Source organism: Quercus suber, unplaced genomic scaffold, assembly GCF_002906115.3.
Source record: "Quercus suber isolate HL8 unplaced genomic scaffold, Cork oak 2.0 scaffold_205, whole genome shotgun sequence".
NCBI classification, from domain to species: Eukaryota; Viridiplantae; Streptophyta; class Magnoliopsida; order Fagales; family Fagaceae; genus Quercus; species Quercus suber.
The window spans coordinates 398,780-418,616 of NW_027069663.1; the positions used below are offsets into that span (position 1 = coordinate 398,780).

At 42.2% G+C, this 19,837-nt stretch overlaps 2 protein-coding genes across 4 annotated transcripts; one reads left to right on the forward strand and one right to left on the reverse strand.

The window, feature by feature from the left end:
- Positions 1–7,385: 7,385 nt before the first annotated feature.
- Positions 7,386–9,060, forward strand: LOC112035502 (uncharacterized serine-rich protein C215.13). Of its 3 annotated transcripts, none has more exons than XM_024068328.2 (2): positions 7,386–7,934; positions 8,009–9,060. In XM_024068328.2, the coding sequence occupies exon 2, from the start codon at positions 8,103–8,105 to the stop codon at positions 8,946–8,948; it is 846 nt and encodes a 281-aa protein (XP_023924096.1). In that variant the 5' UTR covers positions 7,386–7,934; positions 8,009–8,102; the 3' UTR covers positions 8,949–9,060. The 3 variants fall into 3 exon arrangements, with proteins under 3 accessions (XP_023924096.1, XP_065635406.1, XP_065635407.1); XM_065779334.1 differs by having other exon boundaries at positions 8,066–9,060; XM_065779335.1 differs by having other exon boundaries at positions 8,079–9,060.
- Positions 9,061–14,961: 5,901 nt separating this feature from the next.
- On the reverse strand, positions 14,962–16,801 carry LOC136070035 (uncharacterized). Its single transcript, XM_065779315.1, has 2 exons — positions 15,657–16,801; positions 14,962–15,577 (listed from the first exon to the last, which is right to left on the reverse strand). The coding sequence occupies exons 1-2, from the start codon at positions 16,799–16,801 to the stop codon at positions 14,962–14,964; spliced, it is 1,761 nt and encodes a 586-aa protein (XP_065635387.1).
- Positions 16,802–19,837: the final 3,036 nt, after the last annotated feature.

Sequence of the window (19,837 nt, forward strand, 5' to 3'; positions counted from 1 at the left end):
TCAGCCAAAAAGTTGTTTTCAAATCTCAGTGCTCCAATAGTTTGATTCGCCTCATCAAACTTTGTGGACAACTCTTCACGATCAAGTTCCACATCACTGAGCTTCTTGGTGGCCAGCCTGTATAATTTCTCATGCTTTTCAGAGAGCTTGTAAAGCTTCTCATAGGCTGAATGGATATCATCTTGATCATCCATTTTCTCAAATTTTGACTCCACCAGTTCTTCTTCTTCATCCACTTCTTCAACAATCCCTTCAGTGGGATTGACTGTGGCAGTGAAGGCATTTAAGATTCCGTTATCCTCATTATCGGAATCATCTTCAGGCTTAGTGTCACTTAGAGTTGCAGCAAGTGCCTTGCTTTTCCCAATGCTCTTGAGATATGTAGGACACTCATGTTTCATGTGTCCGAACCCATGACATCCAAAGCACTTTGGTCCTACAGGAACAGTGTACTGACCGCCATCCTTAGCATCCTTTTTTCCTTTGTCTTGGCTTTTAAACTGAGAAGAACTGAACTGCCTACGGTCCTTGTCGAAGCTCCTTCCATTGGCATTCTTCATAAACTTCTTGAACTACCGAGTGATTTAGGACTTCATCTTAGAATCTTCATCATCGGAAGACTCATCTGTATCACTGCTCTTTGCCTTCAAGGCCATGCTTTTACCTTTACTTGACTTGCCAATCCTAGATAATCCTATCTCATAGGTTTGCAAGTTTCCTACCAGCTCAGTCAAAGGAATCTTGTCAATGTCCTTTGATTCCTCTATCGCCGTAATCTTGGCATGGAATCTCTCAGGTAGAGATCTGAGCACCTTTCTTACAATCTTGGGTTCAGGGATGGTTTCCCCAAGATTGAAGGCTGAGTTTACTATGTCCTTGAGCTTGGCATAGAACTCATCAAACGACTCATCCTCCTCCATCTTAATTTCTTCAAAGCTTGTAGTGAGCCTCTGAAGTTTTGAATCTTTGACAGCCTTTGTTCCTTCATAGGTTGTCTGGAGGATGGTCCAAGCCTCCTTAGCAGTTTCAGTTGAGGATATCTTTTTGAACTCCTCATTTGTGACTGCGCCAAATAGGGCGTTTAACGCTCTGCTGTTGAAGTTAGCCGCCTTAATCTTAGTATCATCCCAATCAGCCGATTCTTTTGTTGGCTTAGTCCAGCCAATCTCTACAGCTTGCCACACATTTTCATCTAAAGACGGCAAGAAAGCTCTCATGCGTACTTTCCAGTATGCATAGTTAGTGCCATCAAATAAAGGAGGTATAATTAAAGATTGTCCTCTATCCATGACAAACAGGGGTCAATGGATCAACACAGCAAAGATTAAACCCTAATCAGAGTGTGCCTGCTCTGATACCACTTGATAGGCCACAATCTGAATGACCCCTAGTGATTAACCCTAATTAATTAAATTAGCTAAGTTTATTAATTAATCAATTAATCATGCAATTTTATGGAAGCACAAACAAATCACCAAAAACTAAATATGCAGTGGAAAATAAATAACACGGTGATTTGTTTACGAATGGGGAAAACCCTAACGGCAAAAACCCCACCGGGTGATTTTCAGGTCACCACTCCCGAAACTCCACTATTATCAAATCAAGCGATTACAAGTAAAGGAATCTCAAGTACCTTACCAACCTACAGTTGAACCCTTACCCCAATACCCAATTGGACTTGATCTATAGTGACAGTTCCCACCTTTGATGCACGGCTCCCAAGTACGTGACTAACCAATGCGCGAATCCAAGTACGCGACTTCAGAACACCAACTAAGGAAGAATGGTTGGCTGCAAAGTTCTTCAATTCATCCTTTATGATGAATAGCAGGAAGATGCTTGGTTACAAAACCCTACGGTGCAAATACACAGCAACTTGTTGATGGAAGATGAACTAGGTCAAGAACTTTGTCTTTTGATCACAATTTGCTTGAACAGAGATTGCTCAATGATTATGCAACTTGTGTCACACTTGACGGCTCTTAAAACAATCCTTTTATATGTTTAGGGTTAGAAGAAAAGAAGGCCCAAAAACATATTCACGGATCCCAAGAAAATCAGATTAGAAATCTGAAATTTTAAATCTCGACAGATAGCAGGTGTCGAGGTAGCTATCGAGAAGGTGTCGAGCTTTAAAAACTTTGCACTTCAGCTTGCTTTTTCTTGGACAGCCTTGATGACTTCAACACTTAACCTTGAAACATTGTTTCTTGAAGTATTAAAAACACCTAGAACTACCCAATTACAAGTAAAGTGCGTTTTGTCAAAGGATTAGCCAATTTACATAAATAAGTGACATATGTTTTTAATCAAGTTAAAACATATATGTCCTAACAGTATGCAGCTAGTAAATGAGGCTACCCCGGTGCACTTAAGAATGGACTTAACCTATACACTACATAACATATATTAGGCCTAGTCAAAGTTAGATACATCAATCTACCAATTATCCTTCTATATTGGGATGGATCATCAATCAAGTCACCTTCATCCTTAGACAACTTAACATGCTGCTCCATAGGTGTCTTCATAGGCTTGCAACCAAGCATTCCTGCATCTATTAGTACTTCTAAGTCATATTTTCATTGGTTAAGACTTATTCCTTTCTCGTTTCTTGCCACCTCTAACCCCAAGAAATATTTCAATACACCTAGATCTTTTATGCCAAACTTAGTATCCAAGAGTTTCTTCAAGATTATCACACATTGGGCATCATTTCCAGTAATCAAAATGTCATCTACATAAACTAAAAGAGCTGTGAAACTTGAACCCTTTAAGTGCACAAAAAGAGCATAAGCAGACTTGGATTATACAAAACCAAGTTCAGTGATTGTGGATGTCAATTTGGCATGCCACTGTCTACTTGCTAGCTTCAAACCATAAAGAGACTTTCTCAATTTACATACAAGAGGTCTAGAACTAGAACCAACAAAAGAACAATCCCCTTTGCTGTGAAATTCTTGGGGCAAGGACATGTACACTTCCTCATCCAAATCCCTATGTACGAAAGCATTATTTACATCAAATTGATGTAAAGGCCACCCTTTGACAGCAACAATGCTTAACAAAACCCTAACTAATACTGACTTAGCAATAGGAGAGAAGGTTTCAGAATAATCAAGGCCTTCTTGTTGAGTATAGCCTTTGGCCACCAACCTGGCCTTGTACCTTTCCATTGAGCCATCAGGGTTATATTTATTCCTATAGACCCACTTACAGCCAATTGGACACTTACCAAGAGGCAAAGGGACAATATCCCAAGTATGATTCATTTCCAATGCAGAAATCTCCTTGTCTATTGCAGCTTGCTAGGCCTTTAACTTCACAGCTTGATGGAAGAACTCAGGTTCAACCTCAGCATTTGCAGCAAGAGAAAAGGATTGATGGGAAGGACTAATGTTAGCATAAGAAAAATGGTCAGCAATATCATAAGGACATCTTGAAGAGGGCTTATGGGAAATGAAATTGCAGGAGTAATCTTGTAAGTAAGAAGGAAGTTTATGTGGCCTAGTAGATTTCTTAGCTAAACAGATGGAATATTAGGAACCTGAGAATCCAAGTCAGTAGAAGAAGGAATACAGTCTAGGGGTTCAATATCTGCAGAAGAATGGTTAGGAACTACATCTGTAACAGGGTTGTCAATAGTAACAGGTTGAAAAGAACTTGCCACATTGGGCAAAGAAACTAAATCAATGGGAGTAAGGAAAATAGACATACCATCAGAAGTAGGTATAGGCATGATAAGTGGAGAAATTGAGCTAAAAGGATCAATATGCTGAGAAGAGAAATCTGACTGAAAAGGAAAGATAGTTTCATGAAAATGTACATCTCTTGAAATGAATACTAAATGTGTAGCAAGGTCCAACACTTTATACCCTTTAATTCCAAAGGGTTAACCCAAAAACACACATTTTACTGCCCTTGGTGAGAATTTGTGCTTGTGATGTGCAAGTGTGGAAGCAAAACAAAGGCAACCAAAGACTTTGAGGTGGGAAAAAGATGGGACTTAACCAAATAAAACCTCATAAAGTGTTTTGTTTCCAAGAACAGGAGAAGGAAGTCTATTAATGAGGTACACTACTGTGAGCACACAGTCTTCCCAATATGCTAAAGGCACATTTGATTGAAATTTAAGTGCTCTAGCCACATTTAGAATATGTTGATGTTTCCTCTCTACTATTGAGTTTAGTTGAGGGGTTTCAACACAACTCAAATGATGAAGTATGTCTTTGGATTTGAAGAAGTCTTTCAACAAAAAATCTATACGATTGTCTGTCCTAATGCACTTAATTCTTTATTGAACTGAGTTTCAACAAAAACATAGAATTGTGGCAATAGAACTTGTGTTTCTGACTTAGACTTCAACAAATATATCCAAGTGCATCTAGAGAAATCATCAACTATTGTAAGGAAATATTTGTAACCTTCTACAGTAGGAATAGAAAACACAAATCACAATGAATAAGATCAAAAGGAAAAACAAAAATATTATTGCTAGAGAAAAAGGGTAACCTTTTTTGTTTTGCTATTGGACATACATCACAATAAGCAGTCTTATTACATTGTGCAAAAGGCACAATTTTATTTAAAAGGTCAAGTTTACCACTTGAAGGGTGCCCTAGCCTGAAATGCCAAAGATCAAGTTGATTACAAACAGAATGACAGAAAGGTAAAGCTAGAATATAAGGCAAATCCTTGTTAGTGAATTTAGTATCCAGCTGGTACAATCCATTTTGCTCTCTACCTAGACCAATCGTGCTCCAAAGAGCAAGATCCTGAATAAAGTAAAATGAAACAAGAAAAACAAGGTAGTAAAATTGTGTTTTGTTCAATTGACTGACTGAAATCAAATTGAAAGTGAAAGAAGGAACACACAACACATCAGTGAGAATTAAGGTTTTTGTGAGATGTACAGTTCCAATATGAGTTACTAAAGCCTTTTCACCATTAGGTAAATGAACAAAAGAGTTAGAAACACAAGTGATAGAGCTAAAAACTAAAATGGAGTGAACCATATAATCAGTGGCTCCTGTGTCAATGATCCAACTAGTATTGTGAAAGGTTGATCTATCAACTAACTTGGCATTAAAGATAGTGGAATTTGGTATGGAAATGGTAGAAGAACAAAAGGCCTTACCCGAGAAATTGTTTAGGTAGTTTGACGTAGAAGCACTCAATGCCAAAGGTTGCTGTGAAGTGCTTGCTGATGCAGCAGGTAAGCTAGCTGATTGCTGAGGAGTTGAATGCTGAGTGTCACCAACAGACTGTGAATTCAAGAAAGCTAAAATTTGCTCACATTGTGACTTGGAGATTGGAAATTATGGAAATGAAAGACTTGAGTCTTCACTGTTTTGAGTGTGATGGACATTCCCAAAACCTGGCACCTGATTGTGAGTGACTTGGTTTGCCATGGACTTATTTTTGAACTTAAATGCGAGTGAAAAACCATGTAGCCTGTAACACTTCTCTACAGTGTGCCCTGACTTCCCATAGTGAGTGCAAATTGGTCTTTCCTTCTTGGAATTTCCTTTGCCACTGTGTTTTGGACCAGATCTTGCATTAGAATAGAATACTGTGGCTTCAATGGGATGAGTTGTGACTGCTCCTGCTCCTGAGAAATCACCATTCTTGAAGCTTCTTTGTTTTTCTTCTTGCAAGATCAAAGAAAGAACCTTGTTGATATCTGGTAAAGGGTCATAAAGCAAAATCTGGCCTCTAATTGTTGAATAGGAATCATTTAATCCCATCAAGAATCTCATCACCTGATCACGATCATTGAGATCTGAAGCAATCCTTTGAGATCCATAGGTACAAGGACACTTACAAAGAGGAATGGTTTGATAATTTGCTAATTCATCAACCAAAGCCTTGAAATTTGTATAGTACTCTTCCATTTAGAATTGGCCTTGTACAAGATAGGCAGATTCCTTCCGAAGCTCAAAGTTTCTTGGTCCTCTTTTCTAAGAAAATCTATGATGCAAATCAAGCCAGATTGCTCTAGAATTATCTGTGTACATGGTGCTAGAACCAATTCCAGGTGAAATAGAGTTGATGATCCAGCTCAAAACAGTCATGTTGCATCGAGTCCACAGAATGAATTGCGGAGATTCTGGATTTGGAACTGGTATTGTACCATCAATAAATCCTACCTTGTGCTCTGTAGTGAGGGAAATGATCACCGATCTAGCCCATGGAAAATAGTTCTTTCCTCCAACCAACTTCTTAGAAACAAGCTGAACTGTGTTGCTATCACTATTGCTAAGAAAGAAAGGATTGACAAAACCTTCATTCACAGTAGAATAAGATTGATTGTTGGATGCTTCTTTAGTGGACGCCATTAATGGAGCTTAGAACCTTGAAGAAGAACAAGATGAATTTTAGAAATTCAAAGCGGAAAATAAAGAAAACTTTCTGATCCGATCTTGTTTAATGCTCTGATACCATGTTAAAGATCAAAACCTAAACAGGGAATTCAAATCAAGAAAAAACTATCAAAGAAACTACAAGAAACTTTGAGAAACAGGGAGAGAATTTTCTAAATAAGAGAGAAAATTCTTATTGCTGAATTTCTGTGATTACAAGAACTTAATGAATTACAATGCATTACTCTACATTTATACTATGGATTACAACTCTAACAGAAAGCAAAAGAGTGGAAAATAACTAACTACCTCTAACAACTTTCCTAAAATCACTCCTCCAATAATAATTAGCTACCTGTCCACTAATAACTAACCAACGACTAACTCCCTCATGTGCCTCTCACATGCTTCACTTACCCTTTAATACTACAAGTAGTTTTCTTAGTAAAATACCAATGCTTTTGTCGTTTGAACAATTTTCTTCTTTTGCATTTTAGCCTTCCTTACATGAGTCTTGCCTTGTTCACTACTGCTTCACTTTTACTCTTCTGACTAGGCTTCTTAACACAAGAAAATTAATCATAATCTTATTTGTAGTGCAAGTATTACAACATTAATATTAGTCACAGGCTAGCATAAGGTTAATTAATATATAGGCCTTGCACTGGGGTCTATTGTAACACATATCTTAATAGTAAAAATATAATCGTTAAAATTTTTTCATTGTGGGCTGTCAACCCAAATTATGTTAATTCTACTTCTACTCTTTATTTCTATCTCACTTTTCCAATTCCAACAGCCGTCTAACACACAAAAAAAAAAAAGGAATCCAGTTACTTTTTTTTGATATTTTTGATAACTAGAATCAGATTCAAGTTTCAACCACTCCAATCTTTTTCTCTTCTTATTAATTTTTATGTAAGTGCGAAATATTCTTCCTGCTCTATAAATCCAAAGTATATTTAAGTCCGATTGCTGAAGGGAGCTGCCACATCACATGAGTTGCCCCCCCGTCCCTCCTTCTCTCTCTCAAAAGATCAGATGCACAAAATATTTTACAAATGTTGTGTATATAAAATATGTGTCTAGTCAAAATGCATTATTAGAAATGCATTGCAATGAGATCAAATGCCTGCCATCAAATTCATTCATTTCTTGTGTTACCAAAAAGTTTTAAGGTCTTTTTCTAATGTTAATGCCAACTGCCAAAAAGTATTTAAAGTCCCTTCTTTTGTACATGTCCATTTAGAGTCACGGTAAAACATCACATATAGAAACAGAAAACTTGATCAAATGAAGGTGCTTTTATATCTCTCACTCACATTCTGGGGGGTTCTTATTCCTAAAGTAAAAGTGTCTTTGGAAACCCCCTAGAGAGAGGGATCATTTTGTAGCCTTTCGGTGCTTAAGCCTTCAATTTCAACTGTTTTCACCTTCTTTACTCTTCTTTTTTGTTTCTGATGACAACTTCGAAGAATGGAATCAAATATATTTGTTACTCTTTCTTTAACATCCATAATTCATCACACCCTATCCCAATATGCTCATAGCTCTAGACAAAAAGAAAAGGTAAGGCTGCAATTTCTGACTTTTGTTTCTCATTTTGCTTCCTTTTGACTCCAAATCTTTGACATTCTTTGCAGCTTGTTTTTTGAAAGCCCAACAACATTTTAAAAACTGCTTTCACTTCTTCAAAATAGAGTTTGGTTGCAGTGATTGGGGGGACACTCGGTAGACATGGCTGTTGATGTTTGCTCCGAGATTTCAAGCACAGGAATCAGCCCAAGAATCTCCTTCTCCTATGATCTGAACCAGACAGATGTTTTGCCAATTGAGCGCTCAGACTTGACCCTCTTGGATTCCAGCTCTGACTTCGTTTTCTGCATTGGTAACAACAGCTTTGTGCAAGAACTGTCTCCAGCTGATGAGCTTTTCTCCAACGGCAAGATTCGTGCTAAAGAAATCAAGAAAAATGTCACAACCCCAGATGAAAATGAAATACGCCATTCCCAATCTCAGTCTGTTTCTTCTTGTTCTCGCTCACATCAGCCTTCTCCTTCTTCTTCTTTTACTGGGAATAGTGAAAAGAAGCAGCTCAAAGAGTTCTTGTCCAACAGTATTGACATGGAAGATGAAAAGCCTGCATCAAAATCGTTCTGGCAGTTCAAACGAAGTAGCAGCCTCAACTGTGACAGTTCTAGAAGCCGTGGTTTAATTCGCTCATTACAGTTCTTATCAAGAAGCAATTCAACTGGTTCGTCAGTACTCAATTCCAATTCCAAAAAACCAACGCTGAATTCAACAAAAGAAACTCAGAAGCCGCATTTGCAGAAACAACCATCTGTGTCAAGTAGAAAGTTGTCGTCGTCGTCGTCATCATCATCATGTTCAAGTACATATTATTTCTACAGTTCATCACAAAGACCTTCGTTAAAGAAGAATAATAGTGGATCTTATGGCAATGGGGTTCGAATTAGTCCTGTCTTGAACCTTACACCACCATACATTTCTAGAGTTACTGTGAGTTTTTTTGGGTTTGGTTCTCTCTTCTGTAATGGTAAGGTTAAGAACAAGAAGAAATAATGTTTCAGTAAGTTTCTTTTGCTGCCTCATGTTCAAGTACTGATGGATTTAGCTGTCAATCATTTTGTTTTATGAATCAGCATGTGATGATCAGACTGTAAATTGAAAGAAAGTTTTTAGTGAAGAAAAAAAAAAAAAAAACTTTTAGAAATTACAGGAGCTATTTTATTTTATTTTTACTTTTATTTTGGAAGAGTGAAAACTACAGTACAGTGGGATTGGATGGACGGTAATTGTTGATGTGCACATCAACATGTTATGAGCTTGGGAGACAGATAAACAAGGTATCCTTCTTTCGTGGCTCACCCATGCCCTTTTTTATCTTTGAAGTCTTTCTTCATAATTTAATGTGGCTGTCTTTTGTTGTTTTGAAGGGTGATTGAAGGCTTCTTTTGGTGTTTTCTTTTGTATGTTTATAAATTTATACTTTGATTTGGAATCCTTTAATTTTGGTCTTTTTGTTCTATATTGTGATATTAAGGACAAAACCATTGCTTCAAGGGATTCCGATTTGAAAAAAGAGGATCAATGATTGAGGGGGTTCCTCTAACTTTTAGCTTGATAATCTAAGGATTGGTTTGCTATTAAGTTTTTTCTTTTTTAATATTTTCTTAGCTATCAACACCACCCTATAACGTGGTCCACTTCTTGGATCCCCAATCTCTTATTAGATGATGCTTTTTCTAAAGCATCGGACACAACAGTATCAGGACAGTCAAACTTTGTAGACGTGTAGGCCATAATCTACTTGGATTGAACTGATGGATGGTCAATCAACATCCTCAGTAAAACTAAAGCAAAGTTGCACAAATTAAAATTTTGAACTTTTTTATGCAATTTATGAATAGATCATATCCTATTATGATTGATAAGTTTTATTTATTCTCAATAGCTGTCTTTATAGTAATTTAATTCAATCAATAATTTCCTTTCGTATGTCAAGAGCTAGAGGTGCTAATCAAATGTTTGGATAATAAACTATGAAGTAAAATTTACATATCCTTTCGAATTATTAATTGTAAAACTCGATAAGAAACAAAAACAAATAGTAGAATAAGGGAATTTAGCTCGCTCCTTATGAATACCAAAATAAAATTTTCCATAGGCATATAAGGGATTTATTAAATTATAAAGTAAGTTTAATTTATTTTCACTTTCCACATGATTTTAAAAAGAAACTACATATGGGTTCCAGTTAGCTCAACTGGTAAAGTCTCTGATTGTTGTATAAGAGATCTGGGGTTCAATTCCCGTCTACACCAAAAAACTGATTGGTGTCTTGGTCTGATGATAAAGTGCTATCATCAGGAGCGGACACCATAGGTTTGAAACTCTCTAAAAAATAAAAAAAAGAAACTACATTGTCACCAAAAAAAAAAAAAAATGTCACAAATATGTCTGAGATTATTTTTTACGACTTCATGGAAGGAAGTGGGTTTAATACTAACTTTCATCTATCATTTGTGATTTACCCACTGAATCCACAACTGAAATGCATAGATAGCACTGCATAATGCATATAGATCTAATCTAATACAAATAAAATAATAGGAACTGATGATGCCGAAAATATCAACAGTGAGTTGCACAATGCTCGTACCCTCGAAACGACACCTGCACAAAGAAAAGAGGACCTAACAGAGAGCACCGGTGTGGTGCCGGCCAAATACCCTTCGAAGGTCAAGTTAGAACTTCTTTCAATCCTAGAGTGCTAGAGAGGGGTTAATTATGCGTACCTCGATTTATGAGAGTATTAGGCTTTTATAGTAGTTGAGGGTTGACCTTTTTCCTTGGAGTAGAAGTCTTTTCCTTATAGGGATTCTCATGGGCGCGGATCGCGGAATCCTTTTCCTTATAGGATTCTAATACTGATCGTGGGATACAAATAATTTCCTTAAATACTACGCGCGGAGGCCAAGTCAGAATTTTACACATATCCGTTGGCATAGGGGTCGTCGGCTTGCCTTATCCCCGTCAGCCAAGTCGTCGTTAGTTCATTGCAGCGCTACCCAAGGGCTCCGAATCCGCATCCGTCAGCCTTGGATCCCTCTGTTCTTCCAGTTGTCCGAGGGCATCAGCTGACGGGTTGACCATGATTTATTTTTATGTATCAGTTGCCCCCTACTCCATATCTCCGTCAGTTCAAGCTGACGGGCTATGGAGTTATTTTTGTTGCTGACCTTCATTTTAGCTAGGACAGAGAAAATATTACGGTTGGAATTAAATGCTCTGTACATGTGGCGAGTTTCGGTTGGCTCCGCTTCTGGACGAGGGCGTCGCTTCGTCTTCCGTGCGTTTTCCTTATGTATATATATGGCCCACCTTTCCCTATTTCTCCCTATTTGCTTCTGGTGATTCCTGGAGAGCTAATCCGTCGCCATACTTCGTCAGTACTGCCATTATTTCTCTCGTCACCTCGTTAACCGTCACTTTTGAAAAACTTGTAAGTTTCTTTTCTTTCCTTGCACACTTTATTTCAATTATTTTCTTTAAAGTGAGGTCATCATCCTAGGTGCTTAGTTTACACCCGTCACTTATAGGTAGATGTCGAGTGACGCGTCGAGTGACCAGTCGTCGGTCCGCAAAGGAGCGGGCTACGACGAGGTATTTGGTTCAGGCTCAGGTAGTGAGTTTGGGAGTTTCTCCTGTCGTCAGAGAGGGAGACGTCGGCCTATACTCCCGTCGAGGAAGTAGGAGGTCAGGGAAACGGCGGCCAGGAGGAAGAAGTAGGCGAGGAGGGTGAAGTTGGAGTAGGAGAGAGAAATAGTGATGGGGATGAAGGTGACGAGGAGTCTTGTGAAGGGACTTCTGGAAGTCCTGGAGGCAGTCGTCCCTTCATCCTTCCCAAGGACTGGACTGTGAATAAGTTCCTTCCAAAGATGACACTTAAAATTTTTAAGGAATTACGCACCCGTTTCCAAATCCCCGACCATATTCCTATCCGTCTGCCTAGGGAGGGTGAGAAATGTTATACGGGAAGAACTGCAGATGTTGGCATGTATGATGCTATGTTTGCTGCCAGGTTGAGACTGCCTCTGACGGCTTTACACCGTTAGCTGGCCGATTTCCTTAGTTTATCCGTCAGTTAGATTGCTCCAAACTCGTGGAGAATCTTTATTGGTGCTGAGGTACTGTGGGGTCGTCTAAGTGGAGGCCACCGTCAGCTTTCCTTGGATGAATTTTTCTACTGCTACAGACCCCGGCACCTTTCTTCCTCAAAGGGAATGTATCATTTTGCCGTCAGGGAGAAGGAGTAGAGGCTGGTGTCTGAGATGCCAAATTCTAATAGAGCCTGGAAGGGTAGGTTCTTTTTTGTGGAAGGGACGGACTGGGTGTGCCGTCAGGAAGAGTGGGAAACGATACCCTTTGGTTGTTTCGACAATACTTGGGGGTTTGCTAAAGAGTCAGGTTTTAACCGTCAGCTTTTAACCTCGTCAGTTTGCTACGTATTACAATTTATTTTTTGAAAAGGTATTGACGTAGCCAATTTATTCTTTTTCAGCCTTCACTCGTCCATCAATAACCGACGAGCAGGAAGATTTTATCCGTTGGGTTTTGGAGATACCCATAGAAGAGCGATCGTGTCGGGACTTGATTACCCTCGACACTCTTCACGCGTACTGCAGAGGTCCCAAACCGACGCCTGAAGCTCGCAGATTGGAAGAGTTTTCCCGTCACCGTAAGTTCCTTGACCTATCCGTTACGCCACTCTTTGTACTTTTAGTCGTCAGCTTCCCTTATGCGTTTCTTTTGCAGAAATGGACGTAGCTAAGGAACGGATCAGGGCTGCCGCTGCCCGTCAGAAGGAGGAAAGGAAGGCAAAGGGGGAGGCGACGTCTACGTCTGCCCCCCAGACCGTCACTAAGGGTTCCCAGAAAAGGAAACCTGACAGGGACGTCATTCGTCCATCAAAAAAGACAGCCGTCACTCCTAGGAATGTGCCCCCCGGGAAGTCACCCCCCAAGTCGGGCCATGGAGCAGGGAAGGGTGTTATGACCTCTTCTGGTCCCGTCCTGAAGGGGCCCCGTAGCCTGTTGACGCATAAGGATTTTGCCGTCGAAACTATTCAAGCCCTTATAAGACTGACGGATATAGATCCTTGTGCTCAGCTGGGGACGGAAGAACTGGGGTCATCCGCTTTGTTTGATCTCTCGCGGGTAAGCCGTCAGCCTTTTTGACTGACGTGCTTAATCTTTCTTTTTTGATAACTGACGATTGTATCTTTTTCTAGGCCTTGGTTCGTGTGAAGGCACTGCAAGACCGGTGCGTGGCCAAGGAGGGGGTCGTCACTCGTGTTAGCAAGCATAATGCTAACATGCGAGACCAGCAGGCTCAGTATAAAGAGGCGGTGCGCACACTTAACCTCGAGCTGAAAGAGGTAAGGGAGAAGTTGGAAGAGGTGAGCCGTCAGAAGGACGAGCTAGAGGGAGAGCTGTCGACCCTTCGTGGACAGTTGGAGACGGCAGGGGCTGACGCCGTTGAGGAATTCAAAGCGTCAGACTCCTTCATCGATTCTTGTGGTGGCTATTATGGCACGGGATTCGATGACTGTCTCAAACAAGTTGCGTCAGCTTTCCCTGAACTGGACCTATCTGGAATTATCCTAGACGACGCTCAGCCTATGACGCCTGCTACTGATGCCGTTACTGCTGGTGTTGACGACTTGGTTGATTCTCCCCCACATGGAGGTAGTGGAGTTGTCTTGGCCCAACCTGCTGCGAACCTTCCAACAACTGCCGCGACTCCTCCTGTGGTGCTGCTTGACGGAGATGACCCTTCTGTTAAGTAGAGAATTTTTAAGTGACGGTTTTTATTTTTGCAGCTCATGTTTTTCCCTTCTCTTTTATTTATGTAGCAAACAACTTTATTAAGTGCCCCTTGGGCCCCAATGTGTAATATTTTAACAGCTTTTTAAATGCCTTTTTGGGCTTTGATTTGTTTGTAACGCCGTCGCTCTTGATTACTTGTATGTAGCTACTTTTGCTTGGCCTGTTTAACTCGTATGTTTCGATTTGAAAGAACGAAATCAGGATTGTGGGCCCTTTTAGTTTAGTGTACCGTCAGTTTTACTAAACCGTCGGTTTAAACTTTGAGCTTTCTAGTGTATGTCTGCTTAATAAATTCGTCAGTTTTTTGATCATTTCGCTTTAATGATTGTAGAAATTTTTGGCAAAATCCTATTATCTCGTGACAAGGTCATCTGCCTTATAGACTTGTCCATTTGTGGACTGACAGATTCAGCCTTTTTTAGACCGTCAGTCTAATGGCTGAGTTTATTGGTTTACGCACTCCGTCAGTCTTTTATTTAGACCGTCAATTTTTGTCGCTTTGTCCATCTTGTGAACTCGGTCATTTTTATACCGTCGGTTTAATTGATTTGTTCATTTTATGGACTTGGTCGTTTTTTAGACCGTCAATTTTTTGTCTCGTCCGCTTTTGTGGACTTGGCCATTTTTTAGACCGCTAGCTATTTGGTTCGTCCACTTTGTAGACTTGGTCATTTTTTAGACCGTCAGCTTTTTTGGTTCGTCCATTTTGTGGACTTGGTCATTTCTTAGACCGCCGGTTATTTGGCTCGTCCGCTTTGTGGACTCGGTCATTTTTTAGACCGTCAACTTTTTAGCTCGTCCACTTTGTGTATGGGCAATTTGTCAGTCTTTAATGACCTCATATTTGTAAGTAGAAACTTCAGTAGTTCTGAGTAAATTCCTCTTATTGCCGTGCATCTATATAAAAAGTAGTTCGAAAACAAAATCTGCCCATTTTGGGCTTATTGTAGTAAAAACATGAGTAGAAGAAACTGCCCATTGGGCTTATTGTAGCAAATACTTAAGTAGGAAAAAAAAAGACTGCCCTTTGGGCTTATTGTAGCAAATACTTAAAAAGGTAATCGATAAGTCTTAGTGTATCCAAAAAAGGGGTTGTTGCTTTTTGTGTCGCCGCCCCTACTGGTAGTACTTTCGTAAGTGTTCAGCATTCCATGGATGTGGTAGCTTCCGTCCGTCCAATGCCTCTAGATGGTAGGTGCCCTTCCTTTGCCATGCCGTAACTCGGTAGGGTCCTTCCCAATTTGGGCCGAGCTTTCTTGGGTGGGGTCCCTTGTTGCGCCCATAACCTTTCTTAGAACGAGGTCTCCCACTTGGAAGTCTCTGTGTCTGACCCGGGAGTTGTAATGCTTGGCCATGCGGTCCTGGTACCGTGCAAGCCTTTGTTCTGCTGCCATCCTGACTTCGTCCATCAGATCAAGTTGCAGACGTATGGCCTCGTCATTCCTCTTTTCGTCATGGTTGTGCACCCTGTAGCTTGTAAGGCTGACTTCGGCTGGGATGACTGCTTCGTTCCCGTACGTTAGTCGGAATGGTGTCTCTCCTGTTGGTGTCCTTGCTATTGTCCTGTAGGCCCATAGTATGCTCGGCAACTCTTCAGCCCATATGCTCTTTGCCCCCTCGAGCCGGGTCTTGATAATTTTTAGCAAGGACCGGTTTATGACTTCGACCTGTCCATTGGCTTGGGGGTGGGCGGGGGAGGAGTAGTGGTTCCGTACCCCCAACTGCGAGCAGAAGTTCCTGAAGGAGTCGTTGTCGAATTGCTTCCCGTTGTCCAAGACTAAGATTCTTGGAATGCCAAACCTGCATATGATGCATCGCTAAACGAAGCTCCGTACGTTTTTTTCCTGTAATGGTGGCCAAGGCTTCAGCTTCCACCCACTTCGTAAAATAGTCAATGCCGACAATTAGAAACTTCAGTTGTCGTATTGCCGTAGGGAACGGCCCCATGATGTCCAACCCCCACTGAGCGAACGGCCACGGTGCCGTCATCGGCGTGAGTTCTTCGGGTGGTTGTCTGATAACGTTGCTGAACCTTTGGCATTTGTCGCAGGCCTTCACATAAGCCTTGGCATCCTTCTGCATTATTGGCCAAAAGTACCCAGTTCGTACTAGCTTGTGTACTAGCGATCTTGATCCTGAGTGGTTTCCGCAGATTCCTTCGTGCACTTCTCTTATGACGTAATCTGCTTCTTCAGGACCTAAGCATCGTAGGTAGGGGCGGGAGAAACATCTCTTATACAAAACATCTCTTATCAGCACGAACCTTGCTGCTTGAACCTTCAGTTTTCTTGCCGCCTCCTTCTCATTTGGCAATATGCCGTTCTTCAAGAAAGAGGTTAACGGCGTGGTCCAATCGTTTTGGGGACCGAGCTCCTGTCCGTCGACAGCATTTATGAGTGGAGAGAGCTGTGTGAAGGAGAGTGTATTACTAATGGTGGCCATGTGTTCGGCTGAGGCGGCTTTGGCCAAGCCGTCAGCTTGTTCGTTTTCTCCCCGGGGGATCTGTATAATTTTGACCTTCAGCTTGTTCATCCTCCTTCTTGCTTGGTCCAGATACTTCTTCATTCTTTCGCCTTTGCATTCATACTCCCCACTTATCTGGTTGACTATGACTTGGGAGTCACAGTAAACGATTACTTTTTCAGCTCCCGCTGCTTTTACGAGGTCAAGCCCTGCTATCAGAGCTTCGTACTCCGCCTCGTTATTGGTGGTAGGGAATTCAAGGCGGACCATACACTCTACCGTATCTCCTTCGGGTGACTGTAGTACGATGCCGGCTTCGCCGGCCTGCCTGTTGGAGGATCCATCTACATGTATGCTCCATTGCGGGGATTCTTTTGCCCCCCTGTCCTCACCATTCGTGAATTCTGCTATGAAATCTGCAACAACCTGCCCCTTAACAGCGGTCCGTGGGCGATATTGGATGTCAAACTCGCTTAATTCTATGGCCCAAAGTGCCAAGCGCCCGGCAGCTTCTGGGTTGCTCATTGCCTGTCGCAAAGGCTTATCAGTTAAGACAGTCATCTGTGGGCTTGAAAGTACGGCTTCAGTTTGCGTGCTGCCGTAACTAGTGCGAAAGCAAGTTTTTCCATGGGTGGATATCTTTCTTCAGCTCCGCGTAATGCCCGGCTAGTGTAATACACAGGTTTCTGTACTTTCTCTTCTTCTCTGATCAAGGCGGCATTGACGGCGGCTGGGGAGACAGCGAGATAGAGAAAAAGTTCTTCTCCTGGTTGCGAGGGACTCAGCAGTGGTGGGGAAGAGAGGTAAGCTTTCAACTCCTCAAACGCTTGTTGGCATTTAGTGGTCCACTCGAAAGACCTTTTTAGCATGCGAAAGAAGGGTAAGCATTTGTCTGTTGCCCTGGAGACGAACCTGTTTAGCGCTGCTATCTTGCCGTTGAGGCTTTGTACTTCCTTCACATTCTTTGGTGGTGACATCTCCATTATAGCCCGGATCTTGTCTGGATTGGCCTCGATGCCTCTCTGGGAAACCATGAATCCTAAGAATTTTCCTGCCGTCACCCTAAAGGCACACTTCCCTGGATTAAGCTTCATGTTGTAAGAACGAAGGGTGTTGAACGTTTCCCTGAGGTCTTCTAAATGATCTTCTTCCCTTCGACTTTTAACTAGCATATCATCTACATACACCTGGACGTTTCTCCCGATCTGCCATGCGAACATCTTGTTCATAAGCCTTTGATATGTTGCGCCCGCATTTTTTAGACCAAACGGCATTACCTTGTAGCAGAATAGGCCTTGGCTGGTTACGAAGGAAGTTTTTTCTTGATCATCATCGTGCATCTTGATTTGGTTGTAGCCAGAGAAAGCGTCCATGAAGCTTAACAGCTGGTGTTGAGCCGTAGAGTCTACTAGAGTGTCGACTCTCGGGAGAGGGTAGCTGTCTTTAGGGCATGCCTTGTTTAGATCGGTGAAGTCTACACATATCCTCCATTTCCCAGAAGCTTTCTTGACCATCACTACGTTTGCTAGCCAGTCGAGGTAGTAGACTTCTCTAATGAAATTTGCCTCTCGTAGCTTGCGGACTTCTTCGGCTATGGTTTGATCTCGTTCTGGGGCGAAGACCCGCTTCTTCTGCCGGATGGGCGGAAAGGATGGTGATACATTTAGCCTATGCACTATGACAGAAGGGTCTATTCCTGGCATGTCCTCGTGACTCCAGGCAAATACGTCTTGATTCTCTTTGAGGAATGCTGTAAGTGTTTGCCAGATTGTGGGACTTGCAAGGGTTCCAATCCTCGTTGTCTGGTCAGGTCTGGAGTCGTCCAGGGGTATTTCTTCAAGCTTCTCGACTGGCTCTGTCGTGCTCCGATGCTCTTCTATGCTCATGGTTTAGAGGTGATCATCCATTTCCATCATGGCCACGTAGCATTCGCGTGCGGCAATCTGGTTTGCACGTAGTTCTCCGACTCCGTATTCTGTTGGGAACTTGATCATTAAATGATAAGTTGAAGTTGCCGCCTTCCACGCGTTGAGGGTAGGTCGCCCTAGGATAGCATTATAGGCAGATGAATGGTCGACCACGAGGAACGTTACGTCCTTTGTGATTTGCTGGGGATAGTCACCTGCTGTCACAGCCAACGTGACCGCGCCCAACGGAAACACCTTTGCACCTCCAAAACCGACAAGTGGGGCATTCGTTGGAACCAGTTGTTCCCTGCTGATTTTCATTTGCTAGCATGCCGGGTAGTACAAGATGTCTGCCGAGCTGCCATTGTCGACCAACACCCGATGCAAGTTGTAGTCCCCAACCTGTAGACTGACAACAAGCGCGTCGTCGTGCGGGTGGTGAAGACGTCGCGCGTCTTCTTCCGAGAACTCGATAACGGGGCTTTCCCTTCGGGCTACCTTTTGCACTAGACCCGTCAACTGGACGTTTTGGACCATCCAGAGGTACGTCTTTCGAGCTTTTTTGGACGGCCTGGTAGCCATCCCTCCTACAATCATTCGTATGTCACCAACGGGAGGTCTTGGACGGTCATTATCTCGTCGGGAGGGGGGGGTACTCTAGAAGTGCTAGATCCGCTCTTTCCTTGCTTACGAATTTCTGCAATTTCCCTTGCCTTATAAGGGTCTCGATTTGTTGCTTCAAGTTGTAACAGTCGGCTGTGTCATGGCCGTGATCTCGGTGAAAGCGGTAGTACTTGTCTCTGGAACGCCTGCTAGGATCCCCCTTCAGCTTTCCAAGGAAGGTCAGAGCCCCTTCATCCTTAATTTGCATTAGGACTTGATCTATTGGGGCGGTCAGTGGGGTGAAGCTTGTGAATCTCCCTCCCTGAGGTTTAGAACACCTTTCGTCTCTTCGATCTCCTGTTCTGGGCCTCTTTCTCCCTTGGTCTGGTCGTGCATCTTCCTGCCTCTCCCTTTTTCTCGGTTTCTCTTCTCGGGCCTACAACGCGTCCTTAGCATTCATATACGTAGTAGCCCTGTAGAGTACTTCCGACATGGTCTTCGGGTCGTTTTTGTATAGGGAGAACAAAAACTTGCCCTTTCGCAACCCATTTGTGAAGGCTGCTACAAGTATTTTGTCGTCGGCTTCGTCAACCGATAGCGCTTCCTTATTAAAGCGCGTTATGTAGGATCTTAACGTCTCGTCCTCTCTTTGCTTGACACTCATCAGGCATGCCGTGGACTTCTTATACCTATGTCCCCCAATGAAGTGTGTAGTGAATTGAGCGCTTAGCTCCTTGAAGGTGCTGATAGAGTTGGGCGTCAGCCGGCTGAACCATACCTTTGCGGGGCCTTTGAGTGTTGTGGGGAAGGCCCTGCACATAATCTCATCTACTACCCCCTGAAGATGCATCAGGGTTTTGAAAGTTTCCAGGTGGTCCAGAGGATCCTTCACCCCGTCATAGCTATCTATATTCGGCATGTGAAACTTGTGGGGTAGGGGGAAGGAGTTCACGGCCACAGTGAAGGGCGAGTCGGTACGGTTGACTAGATCGTCAAGATCACTGGAGACTCGCCCCTTGAGGGCGTTCATCATGACCTCCATCTGTTCCCTCATTGCCTGCATCTCGGCGACAATATGTGGTGGAGT

Excerpts from the sequence above, each read along its gene's own strand:
- LOC112035502 (XM_024068328.2), top strand. The coding sequence starts at position 8,103 with ATGGCTGTTGATGTTTGCTCCGAGATTTCAAGCACAGGAATCAGCCCA.
- LOC136070035 (XM_065779315.1), bottom strand. The coding sequence starts at position 16,801 with ATGACTGTCTTAACTGATAAGCCTTTGCGACAGGCAATGAGCAACCCA. Across the intron at positions 15,578-15,656 it reads GGCATTGACTATTTTACGAA|GTTTGGCATTCCAAGAATCT; the intron begins GTGGGTGGAAGC and ends CATCATATGCAG.